Genomic DNA, 21,493 nt, shown 5'->3' on the forward strand with positions numbered 1-21,493 from the left:
CTTGTTGTGTCTCTTTAGTCTCCTTCAGTCTGTGGTAGATAATTCCATTTGTTCAACCTTGCTTTTCATGACTTGGACACTTCTGATAAATACAGGTCAGTCATTTAGTAGAATGTCTCTCAGCCTGATGTTTTTTCACAATTCGATTAAGGCTATGCATTTGGGGCTAGAATACCACAAAAGTGATGCTGTGTCCTTCTTAGTGTATCATATCAAGGGGAGAATGATGTCTTATTACTGACAGTGTTCGCCTTGATCACATAGTCACAGTAACCAATTACAGTGGAGAACACCAACTTCCCTTTGTAGTTGATCAATGTCTTGGGAGGAGATCCTTCAAGGCTGTATGAATAGACTGATTTCAGCATTCACCAGTGGATTCTGTCTGTGACAATTAATACTGTTGTCTTTGCCCAGTGGAGATTTTGTATTTCCCTCATTCTTTCTATATTTATTAACTAAAATTCTTCTGTAAGAGCTGTCCTTTCTCCTTAATTGATTGATTTAGATTAGTATGGACTCATGGGCATTTATTTTGTTCTCCAGGTTATAATTCCACAAAATACATCATTTATTTTGTTGCTCACATTAGTCCAGTTTGGCTATTAGATGCACCTGCAGGTTAGCTCCCATGTCCGTATGATATGCATGACTCCATCCCTTTTAAACCCCCCCCCCTTTTTTTTTTTGACATCACAGATGTTTCAGGTTCATCTTGTACTTACCCTGCCCTAGTCCTAGAACCAACCACTTTTCCAAGGAGTCCTGGCTTCTTTTGTTAAGAGAATGGTATTTAGAAATCAATATCTGAGCTCTGGGTATGTGCACAGCTATTGGGGTGTCACTGCTCCTAAACCCTTCTGCGGCCAGAGCTAGGAAATATACGCATGCATACGAACCAACATATACATACAGAGCTGTATTTATTTCTGTAGCTATCTGTATGCACATCAAAAACCTTGAGTTCACACCGCTAGCTCAAGATTCATGCTAGCATTTTCACTTTCCTCATTTGTAACGATGAGAGTTACCTTGGTCACTGTTATTTTGAACTGCTGAATACACTCTACTTACTACAAAATTAAATGAAAATGCACACACTTACATCCCTCATTTTTTTTTGTTCAACAACATAAAGGTAAAGACTGGAGGTTTGACTACATAAAAATTATAAATGCCTCTACTACAAAGAACCAAAATATACAAATAGACTACTAAGAACTGACCACAGAATATTGCTGAGAGGAATTAAAGAAGATCTAAACAGTGCAATATACCACATTCACAGATTGGAAGGCTCAGTATTGCTAAGATGTCAATTTTCCCCAAATTCAACTACAGATTCAAGGTAATTCCAATCAAAACTCCAGCAGGCTTTAAAAAAAAAAAAACAACCAAAAACTGGCATGGAGATTCCAAAATGTTATCAAGCAACAAATGACCTAGAATTAGCCAAAGCAATTTTACAGCAGAAGAATGAAGTTGGAAGACTTCTACTTAATTTCAGAACTTAATTTAAAAGGCTGAAGTCATCAAGACAGTATGGTATTAGTCAACAGACATATAGATTAATGATAGAGAAGAGTGTAGAAACAGACCCAAACATCTAGGCTCAACTGATTTTCAGAAAAAGCAACTTAATAGGAGCAAAAGAGAAAAATGTTTTCACCAAATGTTGCTAGAATGGAATTTCTGTGTATATACATGTGTGTGTGTGTATATATATATATGTTTTAAAAATTAATCCTTACCTCACATCATACTCAAAAATTAATTCAAACCACGGCATAAGGCTAAATACAAAAGCTAAAACCCCCAGAAAAAAACATTGGGGTAAAAAAGACCTTAGAGACCTTGGGGTAGGCAAATATTTATTAGAATATAAAGAGCATACCTATAAAACAAAACAACTGACAATCTGTTTTTCATTGAAAGCAGAGAACTGTGTTTTCTGAAACACATTGTTAAGGCAGTCAAAAGGCACTCCACAGAATGGAAGAAAATATTCACATCACACATGGAAAGTTTCTCTAGACAAAGCAAAAATAAGAGTACAGTCCCAGGACAGCACGCCCAGTAGCCTTCCAAAGTGCTTCAACCAATTTACACTCCACAGTAAGTGTAAAAGAGCTCTAGATGCTCCTAAGCCTTGCCAAAATTTGATGTCAGACTTTAAGCTTTCAGTTTGGTAGATGAGAAATGACAGTTCATTTGGCTTTTAATCTGCATTTCCCTTATAATAAGGTTTATTATTTTTCATAGGTTTATTAGCCATTCTCATTTCCTTTGGTGAAGTACTTTAACAATCTTTACCCATTTTTCTGCTCTGCGTTTTTTTCTAAGTTATATATACAAATACATATATATGTATAAATATATGTATGTGGGTGTGTTTGACAATCTCTTGTCAGTTCCCTGTGTTATAAACTCCTTTGCCTTCTTTGTGGCTTTATTTTTCACTTTTAAAAAAGTATTGCTGATTACAAGTTTGTCATTTTAATGTGGTTGGATCTACCCATCTTCTTTATTATTCAGTTGGCTTTCTGTCACCCATTTACAGAACTGTTCCCCATTCCAAGGTTGTTTTCCTACATCATATTTTTAAAGTATCATGATGTTAGCTTTCATATTAAGTCTTTCAATCCACATAGAATTGATTTTTTTGGCTATGATGGGCATGAGGGATCCAATTTCATTATTCTTCCTTATGGTAGCCAATGGTAAATATACTATTTATTAAAAATTCTATCCCTTATTTCACTGATCTACAACACTAGGTCTATAAAGCATCAGATTCCTACATATATACAGATCCATTTCTGTGCTGTGTATTCTGTTCCGTATAGGTATGTTGGTCTGTTCACTGAAGTAACACTATATTAATCACCATAAATTTATAATAACTTTTGATATAAGCAAGGGAAATCCGTCCACTTTTTTCTTCTTCTTTAGAAATGTCATGGCTTTTCTTAGCCCACTGTTCTTTCATATAAATTTGAGAATCAACTTGTCAAGTTCAATATGAAAAAACAGTAACAAAGACCCTATTGGTATTTTATTTGGAATGGTACTGAATTTTTAAAAACTGACATTCTTATGATACTGGTATCCATGTGATACTGGTATCCATACTTTTATGATAGCTATCCATAAAAGTATATATCTCCCTATTTATTTAGGTCTTTTAAAACTCTTTCAATAAGATTTAAAATTTTTCCGTAAAAGTCTTACATATTCTTTGTTAAGCCAATGCCTAGATATTTTATTTTTTTCAGTACTGTGTAGGTTGATTTTTTTTTAATAATTACATATTTCAAGGGGTTATAATTAGGATTACATAATATTTGTAAAGCGCCTAAAATAGTGACTAGTATATTGTTAACACTATATATGCTTACTAAATAAAGCAAATCACATATTCCACTTTATCTCTGGTGTGTTGATTTTAGAATAATCTTGACTAGCTATTAAAAAATGATGTTCATATTTTTAGTGTTTGTGTAGGACTTATATGTTAGTTTGGGAACAACTGAGATATTTACTACATGGAATTATCTTATCCATCCAAGAACTGCATGCCTTTTTATTTATTCAAATATTACTTTTTTTCCCCTCAGTGACATATTACAGTTTCTTTCATATTTAAAAAAGATTCTTCCATATTTCTTAAGTTTATTCTTAGCTATAAGACTTCTTTGGTTGACATAATTATTGAGATTTTTAAAATATTTTTAAAATATGAGCATCTATTTATCATTTCATTTTAATTATAAGAAAACCCACTCACTGTAAAAAAAATTTCATTTTAAACAAACAAGTGCTTCTAGTCAATTTTTCCTAACCCCTAATTCCTTTAATTATTGAGTAAGTTGAGTATTTTTTGGCATCTTCATTCTTTCAATAGCAAAATGACTGCCTGTAGTCTTGTATTATTTTTTTCCCCACTAAACTGGGTTGTCTGTCTTTTTCTTTCTGGTTTTTAGGGTCTTGTCTAGTTTGAAGGGTCTTTTAGGAAATGATAATTCTCTACATTTTCTATTTTGTTCAGTATTACACAGAAAAACTACTGATTTTTTGAGCATTTGTCTGACTGATTAGACATCTGGATATCCTTGAATGATTTGATCTACCTTAGGTTTAAATGCATCACCACCATGACTACCATGTTTAAAACTTCACTATAAAGGGATAAGGGTAGAAGCTGGAAGGCTTGGCAGTTATCCTGGTGAGAAATGAACGTTTCCAGCCAGGGTGACATAGTAAAAGTGGTAAGTAGCTGAATTTTGGATATATTTTGAAGGTAGAGCCAGTAAGATTTCCTGAAGGATTAGAAGTTGTCTGAGAGAGAAAGGAATTAGGTGTGAATCTGAAAGAAAGAATAATCATGAACTGAGATGGGGAAGCCAAAAGTAGAGCAGGTTTGGGTGGGAAAATCAAGAATTTTGATTATCATTGAGTTTTTGAAGGATGTATAATTTCTAGTTTTCAGGTTTTTTTTTAAAGAGCCTAACCCTGTTTTTGGCAGTTTCTCTTTGTGGATAAAATGCCATGCCAACCTTTAACTTCTAAAAACACAAAAGTCAGTGCTGCTGCGCTTAAAGGAGTGTTAAGAGCCCAGGCAGCCACTGAGCCATCTCCATGGAGCCCTACGACTCTACAGAACATAATTTGAAAACCAAAGGTGTAAGGAAGGAGCTCTACATTTATTGATTTCATACAAGCGTTCGGGTCCTCTAGTGGACTTGGGCTCTGGAAGTTCCCAGTTTAACTGGGCGGCACCAACAACTTCACCAGCACTTACTGTATGATCACGAAAGCCAGGGTATAAAGCAATCTAATAGTCTTAGGCTCCTTACCACTCAACAGCATCTCAGAAATTGTGTTTTCTAAGGACATGGCAGGGAATCTACAAACAAGTGTACAAAATATTTCTGTTCACTTCTCACCGAAAGGCTTTCTAAGAGAACGATCAAAAGTTCTGCAGCTTCTGAGAAGGTTAAGCTAGATGTTCTCCTTTGTCCCTTTTTGACATAAAGTTGTTTGAACTTACAGAATTAAATCTGTTAATTACAGTGACCCCAGAGGACACATACATTAGGTCATACAACTGTGAAGGAACCATTCTGCAGAGCAGTCAGAAAACTTTGGACCACGGTAATTTAAATACTAGAAATAAGAAAGTCCTATGCGAAAAAAAGAAAAAAAAAAAAGGTCGGGGGGAGGTTTGCCACTCGCAATGCAATGCTAAAACCTGTCACTGAATCTGCATCTTAGTCAAGGTAACTAGATATACATTAGATGGTTGGCAGAGACTTCTAACCAACGCTGCATTATATTCAAAACCAAAAAAATTGGTATAGCCTTTGTGCTACATTCCTATAAGGATACAGATCTCTAAGTACCATAGGTGCTATATTTAGCTACTAAAGTATTTTTAACAAAGTTAACCTCAAAGCTCTTTTTATATTAAATGGTAGGAGAGGACCACTAACAAATGTTCTGAATAATGTACAGGAGGGAAGAGCCAGAAAATAAATAGTTTTGGCTTTGTCGGCCATGCAATGTCTACAGCAGCCAGTCAGCCCTGCAGCTGCAGCGTGAACAAGACAGTACAAACACAAGTTGGAGAGGCTGTGCTCCAATAAAATTTTATTTGGAAAAATAGGCAGGGGACCAGGTTTGATCCACTGCTACAGCTTGCTGGTCTGAGGCCGGCAGTACAACTATATCAGCGTTAACATGGGTCCACAAAGCTGGACATGTGTAAGGAATGAGTTTTGTAGAAATAACTGTAGCCTGGTAAGCTGACATGAGCTACCCACAAGGAGGGGTGGTAGAAAAATACTTTAAAGATGCTCAGCTGCAAATACGGCATAGCAGGGGAGCACTGGAACCTGTAACAGCAGACAGAACAAAAGGTCCAGAGCAATGGAAATACGGTAGGCGAGTTCAAGTGGCAGCCATAAACATTAGCACTCAATAGTTAGACTAATAATAAATCACATGAATAATTTCCTAGAACCATGTAATTTTAGATGGAAGTGGCCTTAGAAATAACCTTGTCCAACTTACTTGTTTTATGGAAGAGGAACCTAAAACCCATAGTGTAGAATTAACAGAAAGAATTGCAAACTAAAAGTATTTTTGGAGCACAAGGGTGGGATTACATCACCAAACAGGCTCTGTAATGCAAGTGTCAGATCTCAGTTAAAGACAATAAAGCTGTTACACAACATAAATTATTTATAAGTAAAAACAAAAGAGTAGTGAAATTTTCCATTTAATCTCAGCTGTGTATTGATGTGGTTAAAATGAGAAACAAGGTAGTAAATACGTAGAAATTCAGCCAAAGAAATAACATACAAATATACAAGAATACAAATAAATAATCACAAAAATACTTACCGTTTTATTTCAACACGTGTAATAACGTGGCCAAAGAGAAGTGGATTTTTACATAAATCCCCTGGGAATGAAGGTGATTTACCACAAACAATGGGAGTATGTATCACAGAAAACTGCATTTTGGGCTTGGGGGAAAAAATTGTATCTAGTTTCAAATCCTATTTTATAAGACTGCTAACCTTAGGGAAGTTAGTCTCAGTTCACTCATATATAAAGTGTTGATAGTAATACCCACCTTATAAGATTCCTAGGAAGAGTCTTCTAAGGAGCATATACACATATAAATCCCCTAACACACAGCATACTTCCTCTCTTTATAAACATTTCTGAAAACGATAATGATAACTGACACCAACTAACACAGCCTTTTCAAAGCACTTTACATTCACTAATTTACTTATTCCTCACAATCCTCACCCAGCGAGGTAAATTATATAATAGTAATTCCCATTTTTGAGTTAAAGAAACTGAGGCAAAAGCATTTAAGGCCACACAGCTACTGAGCAGTGATTTGAGATCCAAACCCAAGCAACCCAGAACAATGAAATCCCAATAAAAGGGCCGGACTACCTACAGAATTAGTGCTGAGGATAATATAAATGTCATTTATTCACTCTGATCAGTTCCCATCATCACTTCTATTTTCAAATATAAAGACAATTACAATTTGTGCGTTAAGGTAGTTTAGTGACCAGAACCACCAATAGAACACTCAATTTAAAACAGCTATAAAGGATTCCAAATTCTACTGGGTTTCTCGACTCTGGCTACAGATAAAAATTACATATGAAGCTTTGAAAATAACACAGATACCCAAACTCCACCCCTGACTTTCTGAATAGGAACTCCAGAGTAAGGCTCAAGACACATGCATTGTTTAAAAAACACTCTAGATATGATTTTAGTGCATAGCCAGAGTGAAGGATTACTATTCTGAACACAGAAGAGGTGATGGCAATGCAAGTCAAGTAGCATCTGGAACCAGGATGCCTTTCGAAGGTAAAATTACAAAGGAGAAGGGGCAGCATAGAACACAGGATGCTGACTTAGTACAGTGGGAACAATGAATGAGGTGGACAGTGGAGAAAGAAGCCAGACAGGGAGGCAGGTTAACTTCCAAGTGCCAAGCAGGCCAGGTTAGAAAGACAAGGGAAAGCACACAGAAATGCAACCTTCACAGACACAGCAGCAGGTCAGCAACACGATCTGACCGCTTGTTTGTGACCAGTGAGAATTTCCATTATTGAGGTCGTTGCTCAGCCCTGCCAATGGCATGATGCTTTCCTCATCATCATTACTGATTATTTTTTTCATAGTTTGCCACCACCACTAGTTTTGTTATTAACCACAATTCAGTAACTTTGTCCTAATCTTGCTGATAAAACATTTGAGATTTGGCTTAGCTTTCTTACCTTAAGATGGGGAAAAATGGGAAGATGCAGAAAAAGAATTTCCTGGGATGCTTTCCATTTCACTTTAGAAACAGAGACTAATTAGACCAAAAGGAGTTTTACAGACAGGATAGTTCCTGTCCTTTATTTTAATACAAGAGGAAAATGCAACCGAGAGGGTTATTTTGTTTCTGAGGGTACAAGGTAACAGAGCAGCCTGGTCTAAGCCTCTTACTCTCCAGAGTCCTTCAGCTTTGTCTTCAATATGTAATTTCAACATTTTACTAACGTGTAACTCCCACAAACGATTCCTATATATGCAAATATATGTCTTTGCTGTACACCTGAAACTAATGTTGTAAATAAACTACATTTTAATACAAAATAAAAATTTAAAATGTATAAGCGTATAATATATTATAAAACTATGTATAACTTCTGAATTAGGCATCAGTGGCTCTCTTCCTACCTCCCTCCCATTAATATGGATAATTGGAATTTGACTACGTTATAAACTTTCACAGAATGGCTTTATGAGGAAGATTAGAACTCTAGCAATTGAAGTTCATCAAATATTGTATCTTAATGGGCTTATCTCAGAGTGAAGATAATAACTATTATCTTATTCAATAGCATGCCATAAAGACTAAATATCTGACGGTAGCAATACATTTCAATTGCCACATAAATAAATAACATAGCTATACAGATAGCAACTTCTAGCAGGTTAACATTACACAGAACTACATAGAAAACAAACGGTTACCAAAGGGGAAAGTGGAGCAGAGGGTGGGAGATGGGTGGAGTGGGGAGGAGGGATAAATTAAGAGATAAATAAATTTGGGATTAGCATATACACGCCACTATATATAAAAAAGGATCTACTGTATAGCACAGGGAACTATATTCAATATCTTATAATAACCTATAATGAAAAATAATCTGAAAAAGAATATATGTGTGTGTATGTGTATGTGTGTGTGTGTGTGTGTGTGTGTGTGTATGTTTGTATACTGAATTACTTTGCTGTACACCTGAAACTAACACAACATTGTAAATTATACTTCAATTTAAAAAAGGCAATTAAGAAAAAAAGCTTTGGGAAAAAAATTACACTGAACTGACTGAGAAGAGCCCAAGTAAGATACTGGAACATTCAGACATCTCAAGAGAACAAGATTTAAATTGATAAACATACATTTAATGAATACATCCAAATTCTTAAAAATCCCTATGGTAAGGAAATCTACCACCAAGGAATCTAAGACCTTTGAGGAAAAAAGAGGGTAATGGAATGGAAGCTAAAAGCAAACCCATGATTATCTTTAAAACAGTTTAAAATTATTAAAATATGACAACCATAATAAGAGAGAAAAATATCAAAGACACTTTATACATTTTGAACTTGTTCCATAGGTAGTATATCATTCATTTTTATATATGATTTCTGATTGCTAGAAATCTCTCAGAATCTGTCTTTTGTTACAAAGAAATAGTTATAAATATTATTGCTAAAAATATTATTTTCTGCTCTTTCCATATCTACATTCTTTATTGAAAATGCTCAAAGAACAAACTTGGTTCTAAAAGGCTTTACTAAGACCCTTTGATTCTTTTATCAATTCCCAAGGCATCTTTGAAACACTTCACTTCTATTTCTATTCTATCATAGCTTTTTAAAAAAAAAAAAAGCCTAACCCATTCCCCTTTTTCTAGTTACAGTAGTTAACAATTTGCAGATGAAACCATAACAATCAAAAGTAAAGGCATACAGGAACAAATTCAGGAATATGAGAATTTTGTATAAAGATAAATCGTGGTTAGAAAAATGGGTGATAACAGTCCTAGTCTGGATAATTACATTACTGTGGTGTAAACTCATCTGCCTAGTAACCAGCCAATGGCTTGAGTGGAATCAGTCAGCAGTTCATTAATGTATGATATGCTTATATTTGTACACAGATACTTACATTAAGCAATGTGAAAATTCCAGAGAAACAACATGTAAGTTTACTTTTCTTGCAGGAAAATATAAAATATAAAATACTGTTGAGATATGATATGAACATGTTGGACTAAATTAGTAGTCCTCAGAACAAACAACCCTTTCAGATGGCAGCATCTTATGACTTTTCAAGGAATACATAGTTTTACAAGCACACATAGTTTTAAGACACAGTTAGTTTAAAGGAATTGATATTCGGATGCTAAATATGCAAATGAACACTTCTCTGAAACTGGGAGGGTAGACATTTTCTCTCTTCAAGGAAAACAATTAAGGATGGAAGATTTCTGACTTTTAAAGGAAAGTCTGTCATGAATTTTTCTTTAATGGATGATGATGATGGATATGGCAAATTATGTTATGGCAAACATTCTATTGAATATATTAAAAAGAATAATAGTTTTATTTTTAAATGTCAATATTTATAGTATCCTCAAAATTACATCTTTTACAATCATTTAAACTTACTGTTAGAAAGTTTCAGCTGTTAATATAAATATAACAGCTGTTAATATAAAGGATTAGACATTTCTTGATATTCGTTAAGAGCGATGGCGAGCAAAAAAATTTGAAAGCCACCAGACTAAATCATGTCAAGCTTTCATTAACCTCTAATATTGTAATGTCAAGACTCTAAATAAGGAGCTATACACATAATTATGTCCTAGGCTGTCTAGAGTGACACAGAAAGGTGGGCCTAATTAAAAAGCCCTTGGTAGAGTGGGTGAGATTTGAGCAGGATTTTATGAATGGAAAACAGGGAACCTGAAAAACCTGAGAAAAGATGAAGAGGCCTTTGCAGGAGAGGGGAAGAGAAGTGCTGGGGGTGGGGGGAACGGGAAGGGGATGGGTTTTCAGCTCCCAAGACTCTTGAGTCAAATTCAGATTTTACTACTCTTTGGAAGAGCCACTTTGAAGAAATCTTAATTTCTAGTTTGAAGATCAAATGAAGAGACAGAAAAGAAATCGCTCGTGAAATTATAAAGTAACAGCACATGGTAGTTACTGAGCCCTTCTCAACGAGAAACCACTGCGCACAGCAGTTTACACCACAGGCAAAGGCACGAGCTCTGGAACCAACAGACTGTGTTGAGACAAAACCCGCCATTTCCTGGAGGTGCGTCTCAGCCAGGTTAACGAAACCTCTCTGTACTCGATTAGCCTAACGCGCAAAGTGGAGATAATTGAGGAACCCACTTTATAGGGTGTTTATGAGGATTAAGTGAGTTAATGCAGATAAAGAGCTTAAAATGGGGCTCGTGTGGTTGCTTTATTACTGTTGGTGGTGGTATTCTTATTATTACCCTCTGATTCTCAATGTCAAATAGAGATCAAGAGATTACCAACCACTAATAAGTATTTGTTGGATTAAGAGCCTAGAAAGGGGCCGGGGGGAGTGGGCAGGCAGCTAAATCTGTAAGAGAGCTTCAATCATAAAAACCTCTAATATGGCTCCTTGGCTTCTCAGCAAAGGCATGTGACAGTGATCCCCTGAACCTCTCTGCTGTCATAACCAGCAAAGAAGCGTGTATCTTTTTTCCTTGCTTAAAGGACAAAGCCTCAAAAGAACATGTTGCAATTTATGCTGCAAAGAATATCTTGTGATGTTGTTGGTAGGATTATATTGGGTCCTTAAAGATGACACATCTGTTTATTATTTTGCAACATGGCAGGAACATTCTGACCTTACCTAAGGGAGTCTGACACTAAAGTACCAGAAGATCTCTTTAGAAAACACCCTTACCTGTCAGTAACATACCAGCCACAGAACCGGAGGTAGCGATATGACACAAATCCTTCCAGCTCTGACTGCAATTTTTCAGTCATTTAAAAACTGTTATTGGAATATTTTTAAATTACAGGGGTAATTCATAATTCCTCATTCATGCTCTTATACATTAGTTTTTTTTTTTTAAGAGAAAATTGGTTTTCCACCCCTACCATTGATTTTTCAAACCACGTTCAGGACAAGTTGCATAGTTCTTCAGAAATTATTTTAGAAGTCAGAAGTTTAGGCTAAAAGCTTGACCAAAATGTGGAAACGCAAAGCTCAGAAATGTGTTGCTTTAAGGAGAGCACTTTTAAAGACCACGCTTTAACTTTTAAAAAGAAGTTCCAGACCTATAACTCCAAGGTAATGTGCCAAATAGATTATACTGCTTTCTAACTTCATCTAAACATTCTATTTGAATTCAACCTCAGGATATGTACAATATTCTGAGGTTTTTGTTAACACATACTATGTACTGAGAAGCAACAGATAAGCATTAGAAATTTTTACACTTACAAGTATGTCTGGCCAGTGAGTAGTTGGATCCGCCACTAGTCAGACCAAATCCCTCAGGAATCTGACTAGAGCTTCGAGGTCTGGTCAACAGTTTGGGAGGTTCAATTTCAGCCCCAAATTCAGCTCCTATTACTCCTAGTAAAACAATAGCAGTAGCTTGCTTCCGCCTTTCTTCATAAGATGTGGAAATTTTTTTCATTTGTGGGACACTTGATAAGCAACCTGAAAGCCGAAACATAAGAACAGAAGTTAAAAGACTATCAATACATATGATTAGAAACATATTCCAGATCGGTCATTTAGGAACAAACAGTCTCTTCAACAAATGGCACTAGGACAACTGGTTATCCATGCGCAAAAGATTGAATTTGAACCTTCACCTTTTACCATACAAAAAAAAAAAAAACAAATCAACTCAAAACGGATGAGAGTCCTAAATATAAGAGTTAAAACTAAGTAACTTGCAATAAAAAATATAGATGTGTATCTTTATGATCTTGGGTTAGGCAATGATTTCTTAGATATGATACCAAAAGCATGAGTAATTTTCAAAAAGGTTTTTAACTGAACCTCATCAGTATTAAAAACTTTTGATCTTCAAATGACAGAATCAGGAAACTGAAAAGAATATACACAGACAGGCTAAGAGAAAATACTGTCAAATTATATATGTAATAACCAATTGTATTCAGAATACTTAAGGAACTCTTCTTATAACTCAGTAATAAGAAAATCCAACTTTTAAAATGAGCAAACAATTATATACATATTTCTCCAAAGATACATGAATGGCTAATATGCCCAATAAAGCTGCTCAACATCATTGGTCATTGTGAAAATCAAAATCAAAACCACAGGGAGATACCACTTCACACCCACTAGAATGGCTGCAATTAAAAGGACACACCGTAACATATATTGTTAAGTCTGTACAGAAATGGAAATGCTCATGCATTGCTGGTGGGAATGTAAAATGACGCAACTACTTTGGAATATAGTTCCGCAGTTCCTCAGAAAGTTCAACGTAGAGTGATAACACACGGCCCAGCAATTCCACTCCTAGGTATCTCCACAAGGGGAGTGAAAACAGATGTCCCTGCAAAGACTTGCACATGAGCATCCACAGCAGCATTTTTCATAATAGCCTAAAAGTAGAAACAACCTAAATGTCCATCAACTGACAAATGGGTAAACAAAATGTGGTATATCCATCCAATAAAATATTATTCAGCAATATAAAAGAATGAAGTACTAATACATACTGCGAAAGGATGACCTTGAAAACTTTATGGTATGGGAAAAAAAGCCAGGCCAAAGGACCACATAATGTTGTATAATTCAATTTACATGAAACAGAATAGGCAAATAGGCAGAATACTCCAGAATAAGCAAATCTATACGGACAGAAAGTAGATCAGTGGTGGCCTAGGGCTGGGACAGGGGTGCAGTGGTTAATGACGGCTAATGAGGACTAGGTTCTTGAGATGAAAATGTTGTAAAATTCTATTATGATGGCATCTGCACAACTCCAAATACACTAACCACCACTTGATTCTAAGTTTTATTTTTTAATTTTTATTAAAAAATTTATTTTATTTTATTTATTTATTTTTAATGGAGGTACTGGGGATTGAACCCAGGACCTTGGGTATGCTAAGCATGAGCTCTACACTGAGCTATATCCTCGCCTCCTGGATGAATTTTATGAAATATAAATCATACCTTAATATATCTATTTTTAAAAAAGATTGTTAACTTACTTATTAATCTGCCCACTAATTTTACAAATATTTACTGAGCATCTACTTTGGGCCAGGGAATTGCAAACATGAAAATAAATAGTGCAGGTTCTCAAGAAGCTCACTAGTACATAAAAAAGGAAAGCCTGTCCAAGGAGGAAAAGGAATTTAAAAGTCAAAAGATAAGTAGAAGTTTGCCAGGCAGTAAGATGAATGGGCAATGAGAGGAAGGCAAAGAATGAATATTTTGTCCAGATGGAGCAGAATGCAGAAGCACAAGCAGTCATGACCTGGGCAAAGCTCAGTAGAGTTTCAGACGCAGAAGAAGTACGAGCATGGCACTCAAAACATAATGGAAAACAATTTTAAATCTTTATTACAGTATCAGTATCAGTAAATAGAAAGTAACACATTTCACCGCTTCTTAAAATTTATTTTCCCAACCTTTCTCTAAGATAACTACAAGTCACCCACTCTCCCAAAATGCTACTAAGATTTGGCCCTTTGCTCAGCCCTACCCCTTTTCTAGTTCTACTCCTTTTTATAAGTGGTCTACCTTTCATTTTTTGTTTGATGTTTATTATGCGATATTTTAAACATCAAAGGAGCTACTTAGAGAATATATAAAGAACATCATGATATGCATGTATACAATAAACTTTATAATAACTTAATAACAATGTTTTCCATAGATGCTTGAGACTTTTAAAAGTAATTAACTAATGTGGATATAACTAAAGTCTACTATGGATTTAGTCTTGACTTCACTATGCCTCTCTCTTGCCCTGGAGGGAGCAATCCTGGATCCTGACCTTATCAAATGTTTTAAATCTATTATATATCAATTATATCAACACCTGAAACGTTACGTATTTTCTGACCTTAAACCATGCTTGCATTCCTTTGGTAAACTCCGGATGAATGGATGGATGGAGATCAATAGATAGATAGGCAGGTAGGTAGATAGAAACAGGCCAAAAGACAGACTCTGAACTCAATTTGCTGAAAGAGTTTTTTATATTTATTGGCAAAGGTAAGATTGGACTGTGATTTTCTTTTCATATACTATTCTTGTTGTGTCTTGGTAGCAATATAATATGATCCTCAAAAACTGGGTTAAGTAATTTTCTCTCCCCAGTTCTTTAAAAACTGTTAAAGAATTCTTGAAGTTGGCTAAAAATTCTCTACAATTATCGTGACTTGTGTCTCAGGGACACTCCCTTTCAGGAGTCAGGGAGTAGGGGACACAGAGGGCAAGGAAGGGGCAAAGTAGAGGAAGGAACATGTTTTATTATGAATTCATTTTCTGTGATAGTAACTTATTTGGCTTGATCTCCTATTTATTCAGGAATCCTTCTGGTTAGCTTCCAGTTTTAAAAGAATTATTCACCTCATTTAAGTTTGTAAATGTTTTGGTCTGAAGTTCTTTAGAGTATTCTCTATGATTTAAAAATCTCAGCTGTATCAGTTGCTCTGGATCCTTTTAAATGTTGTTTATTTGTGCCTTCTATAGTATTATTTTTCATGCCTTTCTTGATCAGTTTTTCTAGAAATACATATTTTGTCAGATTTCCAAAAAATGTTTCGGTTTTGATCTTACTGCTTCATTGCTTTCTATTTCACTAATTTCTGTTGTTATTTTTTATTATTTCTCCTTTCTCCTGTTTTCTTTGGGTATTTTCTCTATTCTCTCTTTCTCTTTGTTTTGTTTCTGGGCTCCCAGATTGAATAAAGCTCACTTCTTTTCATTATTTTCTATTATGGTTAACACTGCCAGTCACATAGTTAGCATCCGATTTCTTCTTTTCCTTTAGTAATACAACCTCAATTTAACTGAGTAGTAACAAGCTCATACTCTTTCAACGTCCTTCCAGGAAATGAGGAAGCCATAGCCTAGCTCCCAGCTTTAAGCTTTATTCATTATATATTTTTAAGTCTTCTTTGCTCATAGGAGCCAAAGGAGCCCAAGCTAGTGGTTTCAGCTCAGATCCCACTGCATTTCTATTCCATCACTTGTCCATGGAGATATCTTTCTTTCTTCAGCCTAGTTATGTCTCTTTGGTTTTCTATTTGTAAATTTTATCCATCATGGCTATGTACTTGTTAGAGAGGGATTCTTAAAGTGAATTTCTAGAGCCATCCTGATTGGAGGTCAGCCTTTTGCTCTTTCTAATATTAACCCATCCAGTTTTCTGGTCTCTTTCACTACACTGGCAATATACTGATTAAGTCAGTACAACACAGGGCCCTCAGAGCAGTACACTAACCAAGAGATGAGCAGTGGGGACCTTAGAATACTTTAAGATGTTTTATTTTTGTCTCTTCTGTTTCTTTCCTTTGTCATTCTATACTACAGCAGGTAAGGCAGGGGGATGACAACAGGGGAGGCCAAAGGGGTACCAAATACTAGAGGCCTTTGTATGGCAATCTGAAGACTTTTAACTTTTGGCTAGTGGAAAGTCACTGAACAATTCTGTCCAAAGTGGTGACATGAGATTCACTGCTAGAAAGATCATGATAGTGGTAGTTGGAAGGTGAACTGTGAGGGAAAACAAGACTGGTGTCAAGTAGAACCAAAAGATGACTCAGGCAGTGGTCAAGTGGAAAATAGTGAGTACCAGTGGTGGCAGAATTTACAGTTCATTCCATCAGCTACTGAGTCATTCAGCATATGAGAATCGAAGGCCTAGTGTATGCATGGCATTGTGCTAATATGGAGTAATGAATTGATATGGGATGAATTAAGATAAATTAGTAGGAATAAGAAAAGCAAAGCCCCCGTCTTCATTGAACTTAAAGGCAACTAACCAGGAATTAGAAATGTAAAGGTGATAAAAATCAATGAGAATGTGATGGTCTAAGGGGACAGCACACGTAAGAACCTAAAGGGTACAGGAATTTGTTGATTTCTATTGGGAGGATAGGTAAGTGTGCTGGAACTCCATGAGCCGAGAAGAGGATGGTAGAAAATGAGGTGAGAGTCAGGAAAGGGGCAGATCACAGATGACTCTACTGGTCATATTCACATTTCGATTTTCATCCTTTGAACAATGGAATTTAGGGTTCCTGAACACCACGCTGAGCATGTATAAAGAATGCTGGACGTGAGGTAATCAATCAAGAGGGTATCGTAGAACTGAAAGTGGGAGATGAAGGTTGGTTTGGTGTTGGATTTTAATAGGAGATGCAGAGAAGTGGATGGCTTCAAGATCCATGGTGAGGTCTGTGTAGCTGATGGAAACACCACCCCAAAACATTAGATGTCATGCTCTGAATTCTTTTAAAAGTCCCAGTTAATTAAAACAAAAGTAAAACAAAACTTCAAAAACCCTTGCAAGAGATGTAGGTATGGCCTTTCCAGAAGCTGAACAAAAAAACACCTAGAGCACAAAGATTCTTAGTATACTTAAATTCCATTTATTTAGCTGCACCAAAAGGCAGAATAGGATGTGGGCAAGAAGACCTAGTTGGATTTAAGAAATGGAAACGGTAAGATATAAAGAATGTAAGAGTTGGAAAAGAATCATTGAATGGTGTTAAAGCACTTAAGGAAAAATGGGGATCAGTTATCTAAAAAACTAAGGTGGTAATATCGAACAGTAGCTACTGTTTATTTGGATTCCAAGAAAAGTTTGGTGCAATTGAGAACAGAAAAGATCTGTTCTTGTTGCTGCTATAGTTTCTTAGCTTCTGCATGTCACACTTTACTGTTAAAAAAAAAAAAAGTTAATTTAGGAAATTTGCCGTTAGTTTCTCAGAGTGTATAGAAAGGACAAAATCTAAAATGAGACAACAGAGAATAGACTCATCTTCAAAATATTCTAATTCTTCTATGTAAATTTTTAATTATTACTCATTTTCCTGATTTGCCTTATTTTGCTTGGTGTATTTCAGATCACATCATATAATAACATTCCTCTAGTGTTATAAAATTATTTTACAACTTCCAAGGTCATTTCTTATAAAAAGCAATTAAAATGCTTAAAAATATCTAAGTAACATACAGTGTATCTTCTAATCTGATACCGTAGTATGCATTTCTGCCTCTTCAAGGATGTTTTTTCCAATTTTTTTAAGACAGACAGGAAATGCTAGTAAAAATATTAGCATGTACATGTGATTATGGATTCAAAGTATGACACTGATCTGTGATAGTTCATAGTAACCAAAGCGGGGAAAAAACCTGAAAAGCTTAACCATACTAAGAAGGGAAAAAAAAAATCAATAATCACTGCCTCTGTGTTTAGAAGGATGAAAATGGACCCTAATTCTAGACAAAGTGATATTTAACAGTTTGATAATCTATATACCTCAGGACATGCATTTAAGACCAACTTTATTTATGTATTAAGAACAGACGCAAGGAGCAAGAGCTCTGTGGGACTGCATCTGGAGACACGCGGGATACATTTATTCTTTACATAGTCTTCTTGAACCGGGAAGCCAGTGGAGCTCCCCTCCCCCCATGGCTCAGCACGAGCATGCTCCATAACAATAGTTCAAAGGAAAGCTCTATTCTGCAGTTGCACTGATTGTTCTGTCAGCTGACCTCTGCAGAAGGGAATTGCTAACCGCTGCCTCGCTCCTTAGCTGACAAATGAATGATCGCAGCTCCATCTATTTTCACTATGGCTGCCTCTAGCCCAGGTGCTCAGACAGAGAGCCCGGTGTGACATCTTAGATCAAGATGAATTGGCACAAACTCCTGATCCAAGATTGTTTTATACCATTTAATTTAGTTTCTTCCCCTGCTTGGATGAGCACAGCTCTGGTTATGGATTTCTATTCTAATGTACTGAAGCAGGCCCTGAAAGAAGCCAATGAAGCAGCTGCTGGAGCAAGGGACTGCAGGGATACTGATCAATAGGCAAGGCATTGACCCCAGCCGGTCAGCCTCTGCAATGGCCACTGCTCGAAGGGGGAGGGGGCACGGAGCACACATGGGCTGCTTCCAGTAGGAAATTAAACAACAGGGGCATTTGGACAGCTCCACCTCCACCCCAGTCCCCCACCTTCTCCATGTTCCTTTTGTTTAATTACTTCAGTCTTGTCCTAACTCCCACTCCACGGGAAGGAATTAAGACTTCAGGGAAGTTTTAATAATGTTCTTTAAAATCACGATTTGTAAATTTTATCCTTAAGCTAACAGAAAGAATCTTAATAGGTGCCCTCCCCTAAGTGGCCAAAATATGAAATCTTAATTAGCTGTCAAGTACATCACTTGGTGTAATTTAAGGTTTGGCATGTGCACAGGCTCCTAATACAGTCCAAGTCGTGATGAACACTACTGATGCTGAAATTCTATGGTATGTAATTTTTACCAGTACTCAGATCTGAAAAGATGATAGCTCTTTGTTAACAAGGAAAGAAGTTAAGAACAAGAAGAGGATCCCCTAAAAGAGACACTGACTGATTAGTAAATGTATAAGCTGACAGATGCCCATCCCTACTACTGTTCTAACAATAACACAGCAATTTCTGATTCTTTTAATTTTTTCAAATTTGGAAACATTTTAATTCATTGGCTTTGCCTGTGTTTTAAATAATACAAGATATATAAAATTAGCTGCCCTGTTTTCCTACAAATAAACTGACAACCAAATGGGAGATTTGGGGATATTAAAAACAAAATAATTCTGGAAAAGTAGACCTTCCTAGTTTCATTTGTCTCATGAAAATTTGGTATTTTTTCACAGAGACATGCCTCCATTTAATCATGCTAAAGGGTGACATGGAGATCCATTTTCTTGACAGGACGGTTGATCACCCTATCACAGTAAGAAAATTAATACCTTCAACCAGCGCTGTGTGGAAAACAGAAGCTACATGCAATGGTAAAGGACATAAACGTACTACATTTTAAGTCGCAAACAGAATACTTGTTCTGTGTGAAAATAATGTTTCCTCATTATTGGGTTACTTAAAGCAAAATATGAGCCTTTGATTGTATTAAAACAACCATTTAATTCATACTGTGTTCCTCAAAAGTACATAATTGTCTTTAGATTCAGCATAATTGACTCTAGATTTACAGGGACAGGAGTAAACCCTTTACTTACAGCTTAACTAGAACACAGGTAAAATATTTGAGAAGTTTAAGCTATTTAAAGAGCTGTGAGATATTGATTACTTCATTTAAAAAGCAGTCAGAGAGTGCAACCAAGAGGTCAAGATAAATTCAACAGTTTGAAGCACTTTACTAAATAACTCTAAAGATCATGTTAATTGGCTTTGTGCAGTTCCAGGGTAAAATTAATTTTATCCTAGCTTACAATAAAAGGATTAAAAGACATATTAAGTTCTTCAGTTTTAACTGGAATAGGAATCAATGGATTTGAATTAAGGCTAACGGCGGTTTTATGAGAGATGGACTACCAGCAGATACTTTATATCTGCTATTAGCCATATATTGATGGAACTCTGCTATTGTATCAGGTGGTAAAACCTTAGATAAGAAGATACCACTAATTACTATGCTGAGAATATGCTTTAAGAATTATGTGATTTGATCTAGAAAAACTGTCACCAGAAATCTGATTCTCTGTTTAGAATTGAGTATCAGAATGCTTTTTATAGTTGACTTAGCTATGTTATAATTTTAAAATTCTAGTAAAAATTAACGAGAAGATGTGGCTAAATTTAAAAACAATTCACTTCAAGATTACAACTACATTTAAAACGTTTAAAACTATATCACAAGCATATTATCAGGGTTTTCTGAACCAAAGCATTACATTCAGATTGGTTTTAACTTTATGCCCAAAATTTCATGCACTGATAGAGTCCAAGATACTCATAATGATAGGAATGTTTTCTGAATTTATTTAATTTCAATATACTCTAAAACATCACTTTCAAAAATCAGAAATGTCTATTACAATAAAGTGAAAATACAATTTTAAGTGTTTGTCTTCAGTCTTTCATTATTTAATATGTTTTGGAAGTATATTATAGAAAAATAAATTGCTTTTACTATGCACTACCTAGCAAAGGAAAAAAATCCAATTTTGTATTTGATAAGGTATATATGTTATATATTAATAACTGACTTTATACTTTATAGGAATGATCGGGAAAAAGTAGGTTGCAAGATCTCACAGCAAAAAACTATTTAAAGGGCAGCATGTAAAGACTACTTACAATAATAATTTGAATTATGCTAGAAAATAGTTTCTATTGGAGTTCTTTACAATTCTTTTATTTGCAACAAAGTATACTTGCTAATATTAGGTTATGATTAATTATTAAAGAGCAAATGTAAATTTAGCAAAGTGAACTTCGTTAACTTTGGCAGTCTTGAGGACAAAAGAACTTTCAGAATTAAGACATGATTTACTGTTTACAGTGTGGGCATACAATTCAAATAGACTTAGCATTCAAAGCTCTACAGCTATGAGCCAATAAAACTACAAAAACAAAAAAAGAAAGAAAGAAAACAACTTTCTTTTTTCAGACCAGTAAAATATTCTTCTGAATTCTCATTTTTACCTACTTCTTTTTTCTCAGCCCCATGGACATTTTAAATGTGATGTGGCATTACAGCTATATGAAAAACATACATAAAATTGTATATTAAGTAAATAGAAGATTAAAATAGTAAGTGACAGTGAAATATGTCAAATGAAAATATATTTTAATGTGTTTCTAAACATAAACACAAGTACCT

General features: G+C 35.3%; 1 protein-coding gene across 4 annotated transcripts in view; it reads right to left on the reverse strand.

The window, feature by feature from the left end:
• WDR7 (WD repeat domain 7) overlaps positions 1-21,493 on the reverse strand; it is a 287,874-nt gene that overhangs the window by 113,435 nt on the left and 152,946 nt on the right. For all 4 annotated transcript variants that reach the window (XM_072952162.1, XM_072952165.1, XM_072952163.1 and 1 more), the window contains one exon: positions 12,089-12,310. In XM_072952162.1, the coding sequence (XP_072808263.1) occupies positions 12,089-12,310 (222 nt within the window). The remainder of the gene's footprint in view (positions 1-12,088; positions 12,311-21,493) is intronic.

This window comes from Vicugna pacos, chromosome 30 (genome assembly GCF_048564905.1).
Source record: "Vicugna pacos chromosome 30, VicPac4, whole genome shotgun sequence".
Taxonomy (NCBI): Eukaryota; Metazoa; Chordata; class Mammalia; order Artiodactyla; family Camelidae; genus Vicugna; species Vicugna pacos.